Source organism: Ischnura elegans, chromosome X (assembly GCF_921293095.1).
Source record: "Ischnura elegans chromosome X, ioIscEleg1.1, whole genome shotgun sequence".
In the NCBI taxonomy this organism is placed as follows: Eukaryota; Metazoa; Arthropoda; class Insecta; order Odonata; family Coenagrionidae; genus Ischnura; species Ischnura elegans.
In genome coordinates, this window is record NC_060259.1 from 61,990,630 (window position 1) to 62,013,943 (window position 23,314).

At 38.5% G+C, this 23,314-nt stretch overlaps 1 protein-coding gene across 2 annotated transcripts in view; it reads left to right on the forward strand.

The window, feature by feature from the left end:
• The first annotated feature begins 1,715 nt into the window (after nucleotides 1-1,715).
• LOC124171047 overlaps nucleotides 1,716-23,314 on the forward strand; it is a 64,319-nt gene continuing 42,720 nt past the window's right edge. Inside the window, exons 1-6 of one of the 2 annotated variants that reach the window (XR_006867632.1) lie at nucleotides 1,716-2,090; nucleotides 4,788-4,907; nucleotides 8,862-9,100; nucleotides 9,901-10,143; nucleotides 10,332-10,580; nucleotides 19,954-20,108. Coding sequence is in view for 1 of the 2 variants with exons in the window: in XM_046550196.1 (XP_046406152.1) it covers nucleotides 2,045-2,090; nucleotides 4,788-4,907; nucleotides 8,862-9,100; nucleotides 9,901-10,143; nucleotides 10,332-10,580; nucleotides 19,954-20,108 (1,052 nt within the window). In the remaining variant the exon portion in view is untranslated. The remainder of the gene's footprint in view (nucleotides 2,091-4,787; nucleotides 4,908-8,861; nucleotides 9,101-9,900; nucleotides 10,144-10,331; nucleotides 10,581-19,953; nucleotides 20,109-23,314) is intronic. The other variant, XM_046550196.1, reaches the window with a different exon arrangement.

The window sequence follows — 23,314 nt, forward strand, 5'->3', positions numbered from 1 at the left end:
AATAAAAACCAAAAATATTTCATTACAAAACTACTATGGTTTTACTGTCTAAGGAAAAGCTTATTTGCCACACCTGGCAATAAAGCACCCCAGGGGTGGCATTGAATGCACAGTCACGAGGACATAGTTGCCCTGTTGGCACCAGCCTACTTGCCATCTGAGGGTGGCTCTGGGTGAACTGTTGCGAGGGACATGAACTGTTGTGTCGGCGACGGCTGACTAACCGTCTGGAGGATGACTGGCACTGACCATAAGGGTATGTAAATGCCACGAATCCCTCAGAAAACCTCCACTCAATCAGGGCCTTAGAGTCAACCGGATCGGTTTGCCTGTGTCACCGTTACCCAGCGCAGACCTAATAAGACCAAGTAGTACCCCCTTGGGAACAGCTCACCTGTGTCAACCCTACCCAGCGCAGACCGATGCCCAACCTTAGAGACTCAGCCCTTTGTAAGTGTGCCAGAATCCTCTATTATATTCTCTTTACTGATGATTATTGTAATATTAAAGCAATCCAAAATGACATCCACAGCTTCCTGCTCATTGAACCTAACCTTACAGTGTCCCGTGCGACGGCACCCCCTAGCCATTTTTAATGCTGAAATGTACACAAAATAGGAATGATAAGTTATATAAAGATATGACTTCCTATATGAAAATTATGGGCAGCTTACTTTTCCTAGTAAATGATTATGGAAGTGACGTGGTCTTTCCTGTGGACAAAACTACTTTGGTACAATGTTTGAGAACCAGGTGTTATATGATGCTGGAGAGGCTCAATGAATTTGCACTATGAGAAAACAAGTGAATCAATAAAGTGTTTTTGTTTTGAAAATAGGAATGATTAGCTCGAGTTTTGGTAGTCAGCAGGTTTAATAATTTTAATGATTATCTATTTATTCCATGCAGCCAAAGACAATGACTCTGTATTTAATATATGGACCTACAAATCCAACCATATCGATTGAGGTGTAAATTTGATACCCTGTTGGGATTCAAACCCACAATATTGGGTTTGGATGGTGAGAATTTCACCATGTCACTTCTGAGGCTGGAACTTCACCTCAACAGCCACGGTTATTTTATGTTTTATGCTGAGGGAGCAGTAACATGACTTGGTAAGAAAAATTCATGTACAACTCATTTACTCTTGAGACAGAACTTAAAAATGCATCTGAAAGTTTAGGTGAAGTGCTTCAACTGAAGTATCTATTTCCTGAGTAGGGAGCAGCAAATTTCATTGAGGAGCCATGCGCTATATTTTGCAACTAAACAAAAGCTCTTGGTTTGTCATTCTGGAGATATAACAGAAACGTCAAAATCAAGGAGGTTGTAAATATACGTCCTTGGTCAAAATCAACCATGGGCGGAGTTTTGGAGGCTTCAAGGGAAGCCTGTGAAAGGACCAAAATATTTTGGTCCAGTAGAAGGGACATTGGTTCAAATCCCATGCGAAACCTTTGAAGATTCCCCAAATAAAATCTTGGAAGTTCGAAGTTGCCTAGGCAGAATATCTGTAGTGTGTGTTAGGGATGATTAAAGTTGTGTTCGGCCTTAAAACCAAGTTATTACATACACTGCATTGAATTCAAGGCTTGTGATTTGTATTGTCTTATTCACGTTGGTTTATTAAGAATTTTCTAGAAAATGAAGATAGATGAGAGAACATTTCATTGGTCACATTCCGGTGTTTCTACTACCAACAGACCAGTCACTCCCCCGTTTCCTACGCTACGTCATCATAAATCTCATGCGCTGGAAACACGAACGCGAAGTATTTTTACCGTAAAGGAAGTAAGGCTATACTGGTTAACCCATAAAGTATCCATTAAATTTAAAAAAACTGCGTAGAACCTAATTCTTCGTACCTTCAACACTTCCCTTCACCACAAGAGTTTTCGGACGTTTCGGATGCTGTTAGTGTTTTGTTCTTTAAAATACGTCCTGCCGGCATTGATGAAGTTTCAAATAGGTGTGGGTAGGTATATTTTTGTCTGAAAGTATTGAAACCATCACTCAGTGATTGGCAGCAAATCAAAAAGTCATGAAGGCCAAAGGTAAAAAGAAGACGACTAAGAAGAAAACGACAGGTGAGGTTATTTTAAATAATTGACGTATGTACTCGATGTTTACATTCTCAAGTTGTGCGATGAACGTGTTTTTCTTCTATTTGGGACCGGGCTTTCGTATTTGCTATGTGCTCATAATAAATAATAAATATGTAATAGCAGCTAATTATGTCTTGGAATTCCCTCAAAACATTGCACTATTGAAACGACTAAGCATCAGATGGCACGCATGATTTTTATTGTTTTTGACTGTTAGGCCCCATCCTGTGCAAACAAAATACACTTAACCTAAATGAAGCCAATTATTTCTAAACAGGAAATCTTACTCAATCGCTCTGTTGAGCAAGTTTGGGTGAACTTTACGTCCGAGGGTATTTTCATCAGAAATTTTTTAATTCAAGGATGAAGTGACCATTGAATTACCTCAAATGGCGATGAACAATGTATTCGTATTTCTTACGTGACTAGTGTACTATAACGTGTTACTAGCCAATACTAAACATACTTGCTGTTAGTGCAAATGCAAAAAATTGTAAGAGATGACAATTTTTTGTTTTGGTGCTGGAGAGTTCATTTTTAGAAAATTCGCAACTACGAATTGCCTTGATGAGGCTGCGTTTATATCTCATGAATTTTAGATTATCCTCGTTTCATACCCAAGTTTCCTGTTAGTTTCTGTAATTTGTCGTTCTATCCTGAGGTCCATCTTGTGACTCTTGCCCTCTCATCTTGAATCTCTTTATTGTTTTGAGTTCTCCTGATGGTATAATTTTTGTTTTTTTCCCCGGCGAACAATTGCGGTGAAGTTTTCTCGGATTTCGCACTGGGTCAGGTCCTTCATATCACCTTCCAACGTTTCAATGAACAACTCGCCCTTCTTCTTCAGGAATCCAATGATTCTTGGATTCCTGAATTCCTGATTAATGATGGGCGAGTTGTTCATCGAAACGTTGGAAGGAGATATGGAGGTCCTGACCCAGTGTAAAACCTGAGAAAACTCCCCTGATGGTTCCCAATTACAAAAATTGTTGACTCAGTGCTTTCTTGAAAACTTTTCCTCACATTTTCAGACGATCTGGAAAAGATGGATCAGTTTTGCTAATATATGCTGGGGACTAACTTGGGAATTGCTCTTGCTGTTATTCTGAGCATTAGCAAAGACGTAATGTCTGACACTGTCTCTGAAGGAAATGTCCCGGGTTAAGGGAGGAAATTAGAGGGGTTTTGCAAGTGTGATATTTAGCGACTTTCATTCTGTCTAATTGACATGATAATGCCAGTGGAACAAGGTTAGGATACATGTTATTAAATCATAAAATAGATAATTTATCAGTATTTACAGGGAAAACACCCATATTTTCCTTGATTGCATAATTAGATACTCATACTGTAATGAAATAAAATAAACAACTTATAAAAGCATAAAATATACATCAATACAAATGTAGATATGCCAAACTCTAAGATGAAGCTGATAAAATATCATCATATGAAAGTATTTAAATCTGATACAAATTCAAAAATTTTCAATATAAATTCACTATACTCGTGGACAATACAATGAATGCTCACACTAAGCATTTCAAAATATTTGGATACGTGATTGTGGTGGAGCTTTTAGAATACATCTAAGGAATTTCTGTATTGGTTAAAATTACTTAAGATTCTTTACATAGGGGCATCATGACTATAGCAAGTCCTGTGGTAATTATTAGAAAACACTAGGTTAGACCTGGTATTGTATGATGGAACTCTTAAATTAACAGCCCCTAGGGGATCCAAAGAGATCATTTCATTATTTAAAAGTTTATTTTTAAAAATTAGACCAGCCTCAATTCTTCTTTGAGTTAATGTATCTGGGTGGAGTTTGCAAAATATTTCCCTGTAATTAATATCAAGGTGGAATCCCTTACATTTAAGGTTGACGTACCTAAGGAATATATGTTGGATACTCTATGCGTTTTAGATGAGTACTTTTATAGTGCCACCACACATTAGACGCATATTCATTCACAGGACGAATTATGGTAGCGAATAAATAACCGACTATGTCAATGTTAAAATGCCTTGTATTTCGTATCAAAAGGCCCAGGTTTTTCAATGAGTTTTTTATAACACAATCAAGATGATGATCAAAACTGAGTATGTTTTCAAATATGACCAGGGGTGCTGGCTTACAAAAAATATTGGGGGGGCCCAAACTGGGGGTCTTGTCCAAGGAAATTTTATAAGTAGTGATTTTTAATTTTTTTAAGCATTTTAGAAGAGTCGTATGATCAACGTTAGGACCCTGATCACTCGTATCTCAATATCTGGACACTCCGGGAAAAATCGACCAACCTGACACATTTTTTCCTCACACCCATATCGAATTTATGAGGGGGCTTGGGCCCCCACAGACCCCATGGAGTATGCGCCACTGAATATGACATCAAGGTCTTTTATTATATCTACATTAGACACAATCTTATTTTAAGAGCATAATAATTAATTTTTGGTGTGATAGATTTACGAAATGAAATGCTATTGCACTTGGAGACATTGGTGCACAAACCATTTCGAAGACACCATATTGAAAATCTATCCAAATTTCTTGGAGGTGGATGACATCATAATCACTGTCAACAAAAGAATAAATCTTTATACCATCATCAAACATAAAAAAATGTATTTTAAAATTACATGTGTGTTAAATTTTCATTGCAATTTACTTTTCAGGAAAGAAAAAATTCCCTCAACCACTCAGGTTTCCCAAAATAAGAAACAATAAAAAAAGGAAGAAAAAGAAGAAGAAACTCAAGGAAAAGAAGAAAACTGTGGCCATTGATGAAACTCCAGGTATTTATGAAAATTATGATGATGATAATTGCTCTATATAATGCCAACAGATTCCCCCAATGTCCAGCATTTAAATTTGATTAAACACATTTAAAAACCACCCATGCCCTGCGGATACAGGAGGGACATGAGCCCACATCCTTCGGTTTGGCAGGTAAAGACTTATCCTAGCTGCTACCAAGGCTGGCGCAATTCAGTATTTAATGAAGGAAATATACATACTTTAAATACTTGTTCAATTTTATGATTCACACTGGCAGTTGTATTTAAGAGACCACATTTCACTTTTTTGATTCACCAGTACACACCAGCTTATGGCAAAACCTCAGGGCTGCGGGTCTTGGTGGTGTATGAATTTTTCAAAGGGCATCAGATAACCTTAGGAATGTCTCATTAAATTAGCATAGATGTAGAAGGTGGACTTGAAAATATTTAGTACTTTAGGATGATAGTCAACCTTGTTGAACATGGATTGAATCAGTTGAGCATCTGTTGAGGTGCATGGTATTTTTTTGTAGATTCCTGTCCAAGTTACAATAACGTATGTTCATGAGAAGTTGTTCAGGTGCAAGAAGAGAAGATTCAATTTACCCTTTTAGTGCCAGCCCATTTTTCCTGGTTTGTTGAAGAATGCCAGGCCTTTTATTGCTGAATTTGTAGGTTTACGCTAAAAAAATTATACAAAGCCTAATATGCATTTTCTGAAACTAATTTTCTTTTCATTGACTCTCAATACTTACGGGTATGTTAAAGCATGATAGATACTAAATAATAGAGACAAAGTCTTCACGAAGCTCAAAAAATAAACGGCATCGGTGCAAAATAAGGCCGGCCGATAGATTGGCCCTTGGCACTCTTCGCATATACAGTAGACTCCGTTTAATGGGTCCACCGGTTACTTGGGGCAGCCGCTTAATTGGGGCAGATCTTGAAGAACAGAACCCAATGGAGGAATATCCCAGAGTATTCTCCGCTTAATTGGGACAGCATGCCGCTTTATTGGGCCATGAGTCGGCGACATAGACTCTATACTCGCGACGAAATTAAATTTTTTTGTTTTCAGAATACTATTTTTTTAATATATTCCTCCTTTAATTTACTTTTATTTTTCTCAAATGCTCCTATTCTTGCCCTATTTGAAAGCTCTTGTTGTTATACTATCTGCAAGAGGATAGGGCTTTTCTTTAAAAGGTCTTATTAAAAGATTCATTCAGTGTCGCCCGAGGCTGCGAAAAATATTTTTCACTAAATTGTAATTCTTAAAAATGATAATTAATTAACTTAAGTCGCTGATTTATTAGTCAAGTTAATAGTTTAATAAACTTATGTTGCATTGTAAACATTCTTTAGTCTTATTTCCATCATTTCAATGTTTTTTTATGCCCATATACAGGATAGTTCGCCTAATTGGGGCAGCCGCTTAATCGGGGCAAAGTGCACAAGTCCTGATATGTCCCAATTAACCGGAATCTTCTGTACTACCCAGGCCGATGGATCGGCCCCCTGGCACTAAAAGGGTTAAAAAAAAGTTTTAAGGACTTCGACGAAGACCGTTGTATTCTGTGTCATTTGTGTCTGCACTTAGATTGTCAAACTGCTTGCTCGCTTGATGCCATTGCTCATTCTGGAAGCATATTAAGTTAGGATCACTCATGGTGGTATTGATTAATATTGATGCAATTTTTTTCATCCAAAGTCCTCATTTATTGCTAGTTTCCATGCTTATGGAGCAAGACTTGTGCAACATTAATTCTGCAAAAATCATTTGTTAGTATCTCCTCTGTCTAGATCGAGAACCAATCACTCTTCTCAGTTTGACATCACTTTCCCTGTCAAAACAAAGTTCTTATTCACACCTCATCATTTGTTATATTGTAGCAGCCAACATGAGGAAATTTAAGCGAGCTGTCTTGTAAAAGAGGATTGCACGGGGTATTAGGGGAAACAATAGTAAATAGGTGATTAAAGTGTGTACCATATGCAGGAATGATTGTTCATACTGCCTAGAAAGTTGAGTATAAAAAGATTTTACAATTTTAATCAAGGGCTAATTGTATATCTCTTAATATCAAACGATCAGAATAAACCAAATTAATGGATGAAGTTGGTATGTACTTAGAGGAATTTTATGTCATTTCAGTGATTTCCCAAAATTTATCTATAAGATCATTTACATATCTGGCATGACATGGACATGACTTATTGGGATGGTCCACAATGAGGAAGTTACACAAACACTTATTGATAGGGCAGGCAATGACTATCAGAACTTTATGATTGGAAGAAAATTACTTTGCTTTTCTACAAAACACACCCTTTATTGCCGACTAGTTTCGGTACACTGTACCATTTTCAAGACTAGTGATACACATAAGATTTTGCCGGGATATATACTCTGTGGTTGGGTGATTGGAGGGGAAGGGGAGGGGGGAGGTAAGTGACGGGAAGGGTGAAAGTGGGAAGGGATAGGGGAAAACCGGAGGTTTTCCCCTACCAGTTACAGAGAGGAGCGTGGGTTGGCGTCACAGGGATTTTTTGGGGTGTAATAGTGGAATGTCTAGGAGGGGGGAGTAGAAAGTATATATCCCGGCAAAATCTTATGTGTATCACTAGTCTTGAAAATGGTACAGTGTACCGAAACAAGTTGGCAATAAAGTGTGTGTTTTGTAGAAAAGCAAAGTAATTTTCTTCCAACCATATAATGGAATTCTACAAAGTAAAGGCCTCAACAATTCTGTGCATCAGAACTTTAGTTAAGCATCCATGAAATGTCCAAAGAATTCTATATAATCCCCCTCCTCCTGGCTTCGGCTTGCCGGCCTCGGTGGCGGCGGGGTAAAGTCCTCGCATGCCATACCGAAGGTCGCGGGTTCGAGTCCTGCCTGGGTAAGTTACCGTTATCCAGGGCATGGACGTGTGTGAATGTCCATCATTGTTAGTTGTTAATTCCCCATTGTAAAGGCCGTAAATGTGCTGTTTATGGGGTAATGGAAATAAATAAATAAATAAGTGTTTGCTTTGATTAGCTAATGCCCGCAAAATGCTTAAAAGCCATTTTGGAGAACTTTCTATGATGCGTAAGGGAAACTCCCCAAGACAATAAGCATTCATAGAATTGCTGGGAAAAGTCTATGAATCTTTTGATGGCTTAATGGTTCACAATTGTATTTATTGAGTGCTAATTCTATCTGTGGCCCAATATTTACAATGCATAGAAAAGCATTTCAGGAATGCCAAATTGCCTCTCAAAAACCACCAGGGCAGTGGGTGAAAACTTATGCTTGCTCTAATGGTGCGAAGACTTATCAGTATTAGGGAAATAGTTCAAAGTCAAAGAATCAAAGCACAGTTGACGTTCCTAATATCAAGTACCAAATATCCCTGGTAAATCACTCATCATAACATGATCTTGTTATGGCTGATTTCTAGCTAAAATCTTCTTTTCTTCAGTTTATACCAAATGGAAAGCGTTAATTTTGTATAATTTGAGAATTTTTATTAATTTTGTGGTAGATCCATCAATATTTTAATTTTTTTTTACAAATAATTACTTTAGAATAATAGAGATAGGTGATTTGTATAAAATATCGCCTCCATGGTTAGGCATTCATGTCAGGAGTGCTCAGTCATGTAGTGGTCAGAAAGGCCTCTTCGCAAAATGAGTACGAGGAAAAATGGAACGGAAAGCAATTGAAAGAGGTCATATTCAAAATGATTTTGGTGGAAATCAACTCAATGGCATAGACCAACATTGAGTTCAATCTAAACCTTGTGCCATAAGTTTAAGCTTTATGAGCCCTCCTTATTATGTACTTCAATTTTACAGTCCATCCTGATCTCTCTACTTTGCCTACTTGAATGCTATGTGTGTGGATTTGTGATTGATGTTTGATTAATGTGTCAAAAAATCCTAATCAATCAATTAAGACTCTGATGGTCTATTTTGTTTTCTAGAGCTTCAAATGCCTGACCAAGAGTCAATAATTCTAATAAATCCATCAATCATTGGAGAAAATCAGGATGTTATGGTTTTGAGACTAAACGAGGATGCTCAGGCACAATTGGGATGTGTCATTGGAAAAGATCTTCTTATTGATAATAATTGGAAGTACATCGAGAAGGATTTGATTAAAAACGATATTGAGACGAAAGGGCTTGATTCTCCCTTTTATCCACTTCATGAAATGGTGACCGTAAGTATCAGACTTATTTCATTAAATTTATCATGATCATCTATTTAGTTATAAATCTCTATCTCGGAGTAGGAGTAAATTATTTTTGTTGCACACTTATATTATTCCTTTTTTTTCCAGCCTTTATATCAACTCACCAACCTGTCTGTTTGTTTGTCTGGTACAAATCTTGTAACTCAAATTTGACTCACTTCCTGTGAAGCAAAAACGCTGAAATTTTGCACACTTCTTCATTTCCGATGACAATACATGAAAATATAACTTTTTCTCTCCAACCCCCCTTTAACCACCCCCCAGTCAACCTATAGCCCCCCAAAACATGTTTTTGATCTAAGAAGTTCCAAATGGTCGATTTTCGTGTATACATTTAATTTGTGAAAACTGTACAACAGCTAATTATGATCTTCATATATTTATTAACAATTGTAAGGTTTTGTAAATGTTTGAATATTGTTTTACCGTTACATAAAACGTACGGGGTGGCATTTTTAACATAGGGGGGTGGCATTTTTAACATAGGGGTAGGCATTTAAAAGCATAGGGGTGGCATTTTGAAACATAGGGGGCTTACCATTCACTGAAAATTTAATAAATATAGTGACTTTTTTAATGCGTCACTTTTGGTTTTTCGGGGTCACTGAGTTTTTTTGCTTTGTGTCATATATAAACGTTGCTCATCCCCTGTAATCTAAATATAAAGGCTGGTTTAAAAAAAAAATTTTTTTATAAGAGCTTATTGACATTGAATTTAGTTGAAGTGCAGTTTGTGATAATTTCCATTGTTTTGCTTGTTTTTTCAGATCTCCCCCAATAAAAATACCCTGGTTATTTTTGACAAGAACTTAAGGGCTTATTACCTGTTCTTCAGTTTTAGTCCTTTAAAACATTTTAAAAACCTTACTGAAAAGCAGCTAACCAGGTTAAATTGGGTGAGAATTGGCCTGCAAAATCAACTACGTAAAGTAGCGCGTTTTCGCTCCAGAAAGGCCAGATTAATTGCCAGAGCTCTCATTAAACAGAAAGTTGCTTCTGGAAGAGAAAGAGTAAGTTCCATGACTTCTACTTCACCATTTTTTTAGGTTTATAAGAATGTAATGTATTGCATTTCTATTTATGTAATTAACCAATTTTTTTCACATTTTCTTGGTTATTTGTCTATGTCAAAGAGTGAAACTAGTTGTCTTGTCTTGTTTGGCTACTTTTGCTTTTAATATGTATTAATTTCATGTAGGTCAGAGTTATATGCTTTGGTGAATTGGAAGCAATGGACGTCAGGAGGCGTAAATTCTTGTCAGTAGAGGCTAAAGACCTTGTTGGAGGCTATATGAATAATACAAGTAAGTTAAGGGCTTCAGTATTATCTCTTGACATGTTTGATGAAACTCAGATTGATGCTGAAGATAAAGTTGAAGATGAATTTGATACGGAAAGTGAAGAAGAGCCTGAATGGATAAAGGGTGTGAGAGATTTCAACGTTCAGGTACTAATTTAATTTTTTTTAATGCTGGATATTTTTATACTGAAGGAAGGCCAAAATGCTAACCAAACTTACCAATTCCATAATGCCTAATTAGCCTGTTGCTTAAATAGTGGTTCTGCACTCTAGGGCTCTAGTGATATCATCTAGTGGTATTTTCATGTGGCTGGTTTGTATTATCAGCTTCTACTCTCAGTTTTAAGTGCATATGTATCTTTACTAGTTGTTCAACCCATTCGGAGTGTGGGCACTATTTCTCTCCTCTTATTAATTTTATTTGTCATCATTATTTGTGAATAACTCTCTTTTAATATGTAATTTTGAAATTCAGTTTTTGAATCTGCATGAAAATCCCTTTGTAAGGGTGATTACTCATTTAAGTGTCTTCGTCAGAATATCTTAACCTAGCAAAAAATATATTCAATTTGGGAAAATGGTTTTGAGGAGCATATTGTTGTGTGCGGAAATAATATTCAGACTCAGTAGTGAGGCACAACGGATTTATTTTGCCAGCAACACAATAGAGTTTGATAACGCCAGGGCTCGCGTTCGACACCCGGAAATTGACTGCCTCTGCCGCATGTTTTCGCCCATCATGCAACACAAAACAAAACACTGCTGAATATCCCTTAACAAGATGGCCTGATACAAAACAACATTTCAATTACATTACAACATTACAATCACATGCACAATACATGACAACTCCTCCCAACTTTAAATATGGCCCATACCCTATGAATGCTCAAGAACTTTTCACATAGGTACCAAACAAATTAGTACGTAAGTCAAAGCAACACAAACATTTCAATTACCTTCTAAACATTACAATTGCATGAAAAATACATAACTTTTACTTAACTTACTCCTCCCAACTTAAATGTGGTCATACCCTATAATTAACAAACCTCCTCTATAAATGAATTTACAATTATTCCAGAAAGAAGAAAAATATGAACTTTTGCAACTGTCCGTATCACATAATTTAACTGCTGACACAAAAATGACATATCTACTAGCACTCAAAGAGGTACGACAAACTGTAATCTCCCAGATAACTTGGTGGTCTTTTGGTTCGGTTTGACACACGCGCACTACTTGTTCCTGTTGCCACTGGCTCACCCAACTGCCGATTTGAGTCATCTGTCCCAACACACAAAGGTTCCTGCTCTGGAACATCCAAATCATCATTGTGAAAAAAATATCTCCCTGCCACATTTGGAATACCACCTGGACCAACAGGATCCTCCCTCTGGTGCCCAGGATTCCTTCTGTGGATTATTTGGTCCACATGACGTCTATCAATTCTGCCATCAGCCCCTTCAATTTCCAAGTTGCGAGGCCCCATAACTGCTGTCACTCTCCCTGGGCACCAGCGTTGAGGTCCAACATACATCCTGTAAAAGACTAAGTCACCTACATTAAAATTGCGTCTAGTTTTAGAATATTCATGACAGTTAGCAGCAATATTGTCTCTTTTTGTGTCAGGTGGAAGAGAGGCAGGGTGTAATTTGTGTAGCAGTGTTTGTATCTGACGACCCATGAGCATCTCTGAAGGGCTGCGGTTAGTGGCCATACTTGGTGTTGTCCGTAACGTGAGAAGCACTTTTGAAAGTTCACTCCTCCATGTGGTTGGTGGCAGTCTCTTTAAGCACCTTTTGAGTGTCTGGACCACTCTTTCAGCTTGCCCATTGGAAGCAGGGTTGTATGGAACTATGCGTACATGAGATATGATATTTTGCTCGAGAAATTGTGAGAATTCTTGTGATCTGAAAGCAGGGCCATTGTCAGATACAATTTGGTCGGGGATCCCATGCACAGCAAACCACCTTCTCAAACACTCAATTACAATCGATGAAGACATGGATCCCTTAGTCTCTTCCACTTCAATCCATTTTGAATAGGCATCCACAACAACAAAAAATGTATAACCATGAAGCGGTCCAGCAAAATCAAGGTGGAGCCGCGACCAGGGTTTCTGTGGCGCAGTCCATGGGATCACTGAGGAACGTGGGGGCATGGAACGATTCTCACAACAAGCAGTACAAACTGAGACCATCTGTTCAATGTCAGCACTTATACCCGGCCACCATACATAACTTCTAGCAAGGGCTTTGGAACGTACTATACCTTGGTGCACCTTGTGCAGCAGTTTCATGACCTCAGCTCTTAAACCCTGAGGTATGACCACCTGATTTCCCCGCAGCACACATCCATTCACTACTGTTAGGGTGCCAGGTGGATCCCTGAAGTATCGTTGGGCTGCTGGAGATAATCGCGTAGGATTCCAGCCCCTCTGCAACGCATCTCGTACCTCTGCCAACGTTGAGTCCTTCAATGTGGCCGCAGCCACTGAATCTGCCGATAGTGGCGTCATCTTCGAGGCCTGGTCCAGGAGAAGAATGCCAGCCGGTTCAGGCACAATTGTAGTTTCATCCTCTATTGACTGCACAGGAAGACGACTGAAAAAGTCAGCATTCGCATGCCTCTTGCCAGGGCGATATGTCAGTTTATAATCATAATTGCTCATTAGGAGCACCCAACGAAGCATCTGAGGACTCAACACCTCAGACATTTGTTTCCCTTGTCTGAAAATGCCTAGAAGGGGTTGGTGATCTGTTACTATCTCAAAGTGCAGCCCTGCAAGGAACATTCGGAACTTTTTTACACCAAAAATAATAGCTAGTGCCTCTCTGTCAATCTGCGCATAGTTTTTCTCACTTCCTCTGAGCACCCTTGAGGCATAAGCAATTGGATGCTCTAACTGATCGGCACCAATGTGGGACAGCACAGCCCCTACTCCATACGGTGAGGCATCACAATGTAACACAAGAGGCAATTTGGGATTAAAACATTTCAACACTGCACCCGAGGACATAATTTTTTTCATGTATGATATGCATGCCTCCTCTCTCTCTGTCCATCTCCAGGGAACTTTTTCACACAGTAATTCATACAGGGGCGCAAACACAGTGGCCTTGTTAGGGAAAAACCTGTCATAATAATTTACACAGCCAAGGTAAGCCTGTAACTCAGAGACCTTTGTGGGAGAGGGAGCACTTAGCAGAGACTTAATTTTCTCTGTGGTTGGTTGAATGCCATTTCCTGAAATTGAATACCCCAAGAAATCCAGTTTCTTAGCCGCGAACACGCACTTTTCAAGCTTCAACTTAAATCCTGCATCGTGTAACCTTGCCAACACTCCCTGGACCCGCTGGTACAGCAACTGTTCAGTGGGTGCTTGACACAAAATGTCATCAATGTAGACTAGAACATTATCTAACCCAGCTAAAATGTTCTCCATCAATCCCTGAAAAATGGCTGGAGCAGAGCACAGCCCCGGAGGCAAACGGAGCATGCGAAAAAGTCCCTTATGAGTGTTCAATGTCAATATGTTTGATGCTTCCTCGTCAACACTAACTTGGAGGAAAGCATCAGAAAGGTCAATTTTTGCAAACCAGCTACCACCTGAGAGTCGACTCAGCATTTCATTTATAGTTGGCAAGGGAAAAATTTGCCGCATGCAGATAGGATTGACTGTTGCACTGTAGTCCCCACATATTCTGATTGAGCCATCTCTTTTAACTACATTAACTGTGGGGGTTGCCCACTGGGAATACTTAACTGGCTCTAATATTCCTTGCTCAACCATTTTATCTAGTTCATCACCTACCCGCTGAGCTAAAGCAATAGGAACAGGGCGGCTCTTCCTAAAGATGGGCTTGGAATCTGGCTTCAAAACAACTTGGGCAGGGGGACCGACATAATTACCCAACCCGGGAAGAAAAACCTCTTTAAATTGCTCCAATTCACGAGGTAGCTGCACCATACCAACGGCATGCACTCCATGAACTGAAATTCCCAAATGTGGAAACCAGTTCCGTCCCAATAGACTGGGTCCATCTCCTGCCATCACCAGCAATGGTAATTTTCCTCGGTAGGGTGGATAGCAGACATCGACAAGAATATTCCCTTTCACAGGCAGCTGCTCCTTTGACCAAGTATTTAGGATCACAGCAGGACGTTCGAGTTTACAGTCAGGAAATAGCAGCTTGTAAGTTCCATGGCCAATGATGGAAAACCCAGCCCCAGAGTCAACTTCCATCGTTAGTCGTTTGCCCTCCGCTGACACCGTCACTTTCATTGGGGGCGGTGCAGCGGCGGCAGGAACGTGGAACAGGGTGCTGTACTCCTCAGCGTAATCACATTTTGTTAAATAAAGACTCGGAATAGATACCTGCATAGCTGGGGACATTTCTTCATCCGTGGCCTCCATGTTGTGGGCTGCCGACCTCCTTGGTGGATCGCTTCGAAAGCCTGAACGCCTCGAGATGTCGCTAACTCCACGTTGTGATCCACCGGTCAAAGGCAAAGGCGTAATCTTCTTCTTTTTGAAGCAAGCACGCTCGATGTGTCCCTGCTTCCGGCAATATCAGCAGGTGGAACTCCGGTGACCGCAATCCGCTGGGTGGTGCCAACCAGTGCAGCGAAAACACGGGTGCTGGTATTGTTGTATATTCTCCTCGAACATGGGAGTAATAGAACGGCCACGACTGGAGACGCCATTTTGACGCACCAGGCCCCCATTTTGAACTTGAGGAACACCACGCCGCGAATGTTCATGGCAGAAACTTCCACACATGCCGCCTGCATGATTATTTGAAGAATACTGGCTCCCCGTACGATGCACTGCAGCACCAGATGTTGACTGCAATTGGGCGACATGTTCTTGGGCAGCTTCAGCAGCCTGGGCCCTATCGACAACCCTTTTTAAATCTAAAGATTCTGAGGCGAAAAGGGCCTCCTTCAACCTCATATCTGATAGGCCAAGCAACACTTGCCCTAGTAGGGATTCGTCCGAATTTGTGAACTCACATCCTTCCGAGAGCGTCCGGAGGTCCGAAAGAAAATCCTTAAAAGATTCCCCCGGATTCTGCACCCTTTTGTGGAAAATCTCACGTTGCACCCACTTACATGGCTTCGGGTTTATGTACCCGTCCAAAAGTTTCGTGGCCTCACTAAATGAAATCTCTGTGGTGGAGCGCGGTTTACACAACTTGATTATATTTTTCAAGATAAACTCGCCGGGCACCGTAAACAAAATGGCCTTCTTCTTATCATCATCGGTGATATTGTTCGCCACGAAGTAATAATAAAGCTGTTCCTTGAACACGCACCAGTCCTCTGCGTTTCCCGAAGAAAAACTTGGAAGATTCCCCAGCGTCCCCACGAAACTCGACCCTGATGAATTCATTACCACTTCCGTGTGAAATAAGATTTTTTTTAAATACTGCGGGATATCAGTATCCCATCCTCGTCGCCAAATGTTGTGTGCGGAAATAATATTCAGACTCAGTAGTGAGGCACAACGGATTTATTTTGCCAGCAACACAATAGATTTTGATAACGCCAGGGCTCGCGTTCGACACCCGGAAATTGACTGCCTCTGCCGCATGTTTTCGCCCATCATGCAACACAAAACAAAACACTGCTGAATATCCCTTAACAAGATGGCCTGATACAAAACAACATTTCAATTACATTACAACATTACAATCACATGCACAATACATGACACATATGTTCTCCTTTAACACCAAGAGGATGGGAGTTACGCGCTTCCTAGAAGTTTAAAGTATACCGGGACTAGCCGTGGTGATAACTTTTACGGGAGTCACCCGCAATGCACAATCGTGCGAAAGTTCCACAGAGAAAAAATCATTCGCCTCGACCGGGATTCGAACCCAGATCCCCCGATTTCTGATCGAGTGCTTTAGCCAGTTTACCGAGGCGTCATTCTTCCCTGTGGAAATTTTCGGACTCTACCAGACAAGATGTAGCTGGACTGCTGAGCATATGATGCCACAAGCAGTCCAAATCGTGCGCACAGCGCCACAGCCGGAGAGCAGGCCCGGACATAGAACACAAAGAGATGTTCGCTCTAGACTAGTTTAAAGTATATCGGGACTAGCCGCGGTGATAACTTTTGCGGGAGTCACCCGCAATGCACAATCGTGCGAAAGTTCCACAGAGAAAAAATCATTCGCTTTGACCGGGATTCGAACCCGGATCCCCCGATTTCCAGTCGAGTGCTTCCTAGAAGGACGGCTAGGGGTCATTTGACCTCTAAAATGTTTTTTGAAATAAAACGCCTCCTTTTCATCCAATATTCAGTGTCATCATATAAATTGTGAAATCAGTTCATTAAAAACAATTTTAACATTATTAAATATTATTTCAAAATTCAAAATTTAAAACAATTATTTAAAAAAATCATGAATTAAACCATATTTGCAGTCAATTGCAAATCGTATCATGAAAATAAATGCACTCAATACAAAATTTGTGTTTAATATTCAAACATTAGGCACAATGGGTTTACAGTATTTGCATAAAAATTTTGAAAAATTATAAATTTGTTGTAAATCTCATGCATACAGTAATTTTTTTCGCGCTCTTTCCACAAAATATTTTTTTGCATTGAAGGCATACATTGGACGATTTATTGGTACTATTCAGTGATATTTGGCCCTTTTTGTGCCATTTTGGATGTGGCTGTTGGATTTGAAGATGTGTAAATAAGTTGATACATACTATCCATCATGTCTACTCATGTCCCATTTTGTTGTAATTATGAAATAGGATGGTCTCTGGTTTTCTTTCATTCATTTAGGAAATAGTGTTGTCTGAGTTCATGTTGCTGAAAAGTACAATCTTGTTATTTTTTGCCTAATACTGCATCAGAGTATGGCCTTAGATACTTTTGAACACTTGCGTGAAATGGATTACAATATTCGTGCGTCACGCCTGTTTTTTCTGTTGATTTTTTATTATGTTATTATGTTATTATGTTTGTCGGCCTGGCCTTAACCCATTAAATCCCAAGCATGTTAATAACTTAAAAATTCCAAATATTTTGATAAATTAGCAATAAAACAGACTCAAATAAGGTAAATTATCTATTTCTATATTTTTATTGCTTTTAGTTTGCCGTTGGTGAAATGTTTTGTGTATGCAAATCGGGAGTTCCCCATATCAAATGAGCCCTTATGTCTTTTTTTCCAAACTCTTTTATTTTTGCAAAGAATTCTTTTTTATTATAACCTAAACATATAATTTACCCAAAATATTGATTTAACCTTGTATAATTCATGAAATTTAGAAGAGCTATCAGTATGTAAATGAATATTGTTCTTTTGGCACACACTAATAGTTGCTACAAACTCAGCATCTTCGTTGTTAATTTTTTCATCAACAACATTGTGGCCAACCTTGTCATTCATAACTGCATTTCGAAAACTATTTATTATATATAAATAAAAGTAATTTTTTAAATATATTGCAGAAGTAACAAAATGTCTGTTACTGATAATGGGTAGTTGCTCCATCACTTTTTTCTTTATTCTTGAGGAAACATGACACTATTTCTTAACGAAAATATAGCTGACTGATGGTTGATCCAATTACAACTTCAATACACCACAACTTAAAACCAAATCTTACTGGTTTTCCTCTTATAAACATTTTAATGGAATGGTGGTCAAAACATGGCATCATTTTCTTGTCAATGGATAATTTATGAGAGAATGCATCAAACCGTAGAAATATTCGGTTGAGCTCGCTAAGTATGGATGAATCTTAGAAAACTTATTCCCCTTGTCCAAACTTCTGTTACCAGCCAGGTGTAAGAACATTTTAGTTTCAAAAAAACGCTTCCAGGACATCGTTTGACGTACAATCAGAATGCCTCCATCAGCGTCCTTACTCTAGTAATATTTTTTAAGTACGGTGTGATAGCCGCTAAGCATCAGAACAGAAGAAATACCACGCTATTGCAATAGTTTCTGAGGATTTCATGCACTATGGTCGCTGGTGAAAATGAGCAACTTAGGCTGCAAATGTGGGTTCAGGTCATTTGGAGGGAACAATTGCTCAGCAGACAACCACAGATATAGTGGGACAGAACATATACCGTACCCTTTCTATATACCGTAATACCCAGTGTTCAAGCGATCCCATTGAGCCATTCACTGGGTCACTATGCCAAGAAATATTTTTCTAGGAATCCCAGTGCATTCATCGTCACCCATAGTTCTCAAAATTTTCTCTACAAATGACCTGCACCCTCATTTGGAGCCTGACCAGCTCATTACTGTCAATGGCCAGTGGGCGTGAATTTCTCAGAAAATACTGCGATAGCATGATCCCTCCTATTTCTGCGTTCTTTTTGCTCACTCACCAACCCCCGCTGTGCACGGAGACCCGTCGGCACCGGGTTATCCTTGCCCAGTCTAACTATGATTTTTTCCCTACCACTTCCTTCCCCTATGAATCCTAGTCAACAACACCATGTAACTTTGAAATCTACGATCTCTTTTCTAACCTTCACATACTATGTTGCTTTTAGCATGCCTATCAACTATGGTGAACAGATTGTTCTTACCTTAGGATGCCAATAAATCTTGGAATTGCTCACGCTTACAGAAATCATTGTATTTTCTGGACAACTCTATGGCAAAGATTTTATGCATCTTTTATGTTTAGGTCACAGTTTATTCCCACTATAGCGTAAGTAAATGCTGATTTAATCTTGCTTGATACTTGAAGTTAAAAATATCAAACACAATCACAACTTGGTGAAAACTCACCTCCTGTCAAACATCCTCGTACAGACACTTCAGCACTTATGTAGATGTAAATGTAGGACTAAAATATTGTACAATTGCCTGAAATTAAAGTCTCACCATAAAAATGTAACAAATACTTGAAAAGCTTTTTATTTTTCTGTCCCAAAAGAAATATGCCGTGGTGCACTATTGCCCTGGATTACTGGATTCCTCTCAATGTTGAATGAAGGCAAAACTTTGTATATTCTTAAATAATTTGAAAACCACTTCGTCAAATTTGCCAAATTTGTTGCATTGGCCTAGAATACAAATGCATCATTGCATTAGCAGAGAGATGTAATCATCGAATGCCCCAGATTTTACATAATATGGAAACTTAGAAGATAACCTAAAATAACGACTTACCAATAAATGAAAAGGTAATTGTAAAAACAAAAGTTATTAAATTTCTTTCATAAAAAATTCATTACATTTTAAAAAGCATTGAACTACCTATTTTAAAAATATGAACTACGCAAAAAAATCGCAAAGTTTGCGTTGCATTCACGCAACATTGGGAAGAAATGTTAAGAAACCCATAAGAAAAGGCCCGCGTGCTTACTTATAAGCGCCTTCCATATTTTTCCTTTCTCCTTATCTCTGTGACTTATAACATGCTGGCTGGGATGTTAAAGGGCCCAGAATTAGTTTAAAGTTTTCATAATAGACTAAAATCCTAAGATTTCCATTAATTGTTAGATTTTATACAGTCATTTCTAGGATACTCCAAATTGTCTCTACAAACATTTCCGGCAGGAAGATCGAATAAAACAACTCTACGAAGAGCGTATCGCTTGATGAGTAGAAGGCGATGTGTCAGGCTTTATGGAACCAGTATTCAAATTGAAAATTCTTGTTCCGAAAGGTATGTATCTGTAAGCTTTTCCATGGTTAAGCTAGATCCCTTGAATTTTTCCTGTCTAGATTACCCAAATTTGACTTGCCAAGCTGAGCTTAAATTTTGAAAAAGAGTTTTTTGTAATTACATAATTATATGAGGAAAATTTGAAGACTTAGAGTTTTTGGACTACCCTATTTTCCAGCTTACCTGGTAATATTTCAAAAAAATTATTTTATAATAATTGCTTGTACATATTGCTTGACCCAAAGTGGATATAAATTACGTATGTATTGCCAAAAGTTGGTATTCAAGTAAAAAGAACCCTTCAAAAGCAAAAACCACTGATGATAGTGTGGATTTATTCTAAGATTTAATAAAAATTAATTTCAAAATGAGCTGCTCAATCCAATTATAATTCAGAGAAGGGTTTTCTGTGCTTTGCATTGATATGGACAATCTTGGCAAAGAAAACTTAATGCGCTGGACAAAATAAGGTTTATTTTGTATTACAGCTCTTAATTTTATTCATTAACACGCTCCCTGCCAGGCCTCAGTGGTGTGATTATTACATATCTGCCAAGTATTAAAAAGCCACTGGGGTGGGCATATCATATCTCAGACTCATTATTGCTAAGAGGTGTTGCATGCCGTAATGTGCTCAAGTTGCCATATACAGTAACTTACAAAAGTTTAAGGACTAAGTTTGTGGTGCCACTTCTGCTTCTTGAGGAATTTTAGTCCCCCTACTATTTTTGTTTTCCTTGGTCACTCACGGAAAATATTTCATCTGTCTAAGAAGATAAATTCACTCATAGGGAAATCTTACGTGCAAATTGATCATTCTGTTTCGATTTATGTCAGATGTAATGATTATTTTGTGTGCATTTACTGCATACTTGACTCGATTTTCACTTCTAAGTCAGTTTCTATTGTCCGTACTATAATACCATGTTTTCAAGCAGTTGCGATGGACTAATGGAGTGAACGTGTGACTGTGAAGGTGATTGCTACCAATTGCTACTAGTTTGAGTTCTTGATGCGGAGATTTTTCTTACATTTTTTTTACTCGTTCAGTTGTTTTATGTTTTTTTGTAGATTTCACATCATTTTAAATTTACTGCAACAGCATCAAATACTTTTTTTATAAACTGTGATGAGTCACATACAAGTTAAGAATAGGTCAAGTGTGTTCTTATCCTTTTTAAGAATGGCTACATTTAAAAGGCAAGGGATTAAGAAAAAGAGGGTCAGCCGGTGGTGATGGACGAATAATAACTTGGCGTTAGCGTTATTGAATAGTTCAAATACCGGTGCAAGAGTCACACATTCCGTGTTATTACTAGAAACCTACTATTCTTTTTCGATTGATATCGATCTTAATTATTTGCTCGAATTCATTGACTTCGCCCTCTCTTCGGTTTTCTCGGTTGTGATGTCAGATTTGAAAACTTATTTGCACCTTTAAGGAGTGTGGGCAATTTGTGATCATTAATTTGGTTAATTTACCTTGTGTATCATCATATGATATCTTAGTTGAGATATATAAAGCGTGTATAGCCTTCGTAGTCATTGCATATTACTTCACTTGGGTTTTGCATTCTCCCGTTCTCAATTAATGCAACAATCCAGCTAATCTCTCAGAACGGATTTGTCCTATTAATCAGTGGGCTGAAAAGAGGCATGTTGACGGTGTATCCTATTGTGAAATATGCAAGTATGCAAAACCAAGAAGTCCTAAAGATCTCACCACTTATTGTGGTGGCACACCTTTATATCGTCATTGCATTAGGTCGAGCACATTTTTCAGGATTTCAATCTTATGGGAGTCCTATATTGCCTTTAGTCATAACTGCTAGCATACATTTTGTAAAATAATCTTTAATCTTATTTCAGCAAACAAATTACCGTATTTATCTGAATATGGTCCCCCCTTTTTTCCAAAAATGCCCATTGCAAAAGTAAGGATGGGACTATATTCCTACGCATTTTTAAAATGTTTTCCCAAAACTGAAGCCTCAAAATTATGAGGGGGGGACTAGTATATATTTAGAGGGGGACTTTATTCAGAGAAATGCAGTAATAAGCACAATCCTAATTATTCTCTTTAGTAATCTTAACTTTTCCTCGATTGAGGAAATGTTTCTTGAAAAAAATTGTGCACCCTGGCATTAGAACCCGAGTCCATGTAGTAAACCTACGTGAATACCATGTCACCATGTTAATTTAATTGAATGGTAATGCATGATTAGACAATAATTATTGAGTGATAACCCAGGACACATGAATCTTACTGTAAACCATGCCAAAGCGGGCAAAAGAAAAGCATATGAAAAGGCATTCAAAAAATTCATTTTCTCGGGTCTTCCTTTAACTTGTATTCACATATTAATATTAAAAAAACATTGAAACTCTTCATAAACTATGAGTAAGTACTGAATAAGAATTATGACAATCAGTGCATAGAAGTCGTAGATTTTCATGCGCGAAAAAATTTAGCAAAAAACATGAGACTTCATCTCAGCAATCTAACGGTCTTACCACTTCTCCATGTCACAAATTACCAGTATGTGAGAATTGAAGATTGCTGTAGTTGTGAAGCGGTATGGAAAAAAACCTGGGAAAAGGACCTGAGAACATGAACATTGGAATAGCGAACTAATGGAGCGAGGGAGTAGAATGTCGTCTTGGGTTATCAGTCCATTTGTATTTTATCTGTGTATAGGTCTCCTATAGGATGTTTTCAACTTTTTTTGGAAAAACTTTACTCCTTACTGGAGCAAATACTTTGTTCCAGGCCCGATCAATTAATAATCATCACTGGTGATTTTAATGTGGATCTTTCTACTGTCTCTAAGGATCGGACAGACTTGCTCTGCCTTCTTAAGTCCTATAATCTTTTCCCTCTCATTGAGCAACCCACCCGTGTAACAGACCATACCTCTTCTTTATTAGATAATATAGTTACCAATTTGGACTCCACTTTAGTTGTGTCCAAGATTCTCAGGTCTGACCTTTCAGACCACTACCCTCTTGTTGCTAATTTTTCAGTGCCATCTACTCCGCGGGTTGAATATCGCATAGGTCGCTCTTGGTCAGCCTCAAATACGGCTAATTTCATCAGATTACTTGAAACTGAGACGTGGACTGATGTATACTCTTTTAATGATCTCAACTCCAGCTTTGACAATTGATTGCTTCAACAAAAAATTCTTAGCTTTCTTTGATTTCTC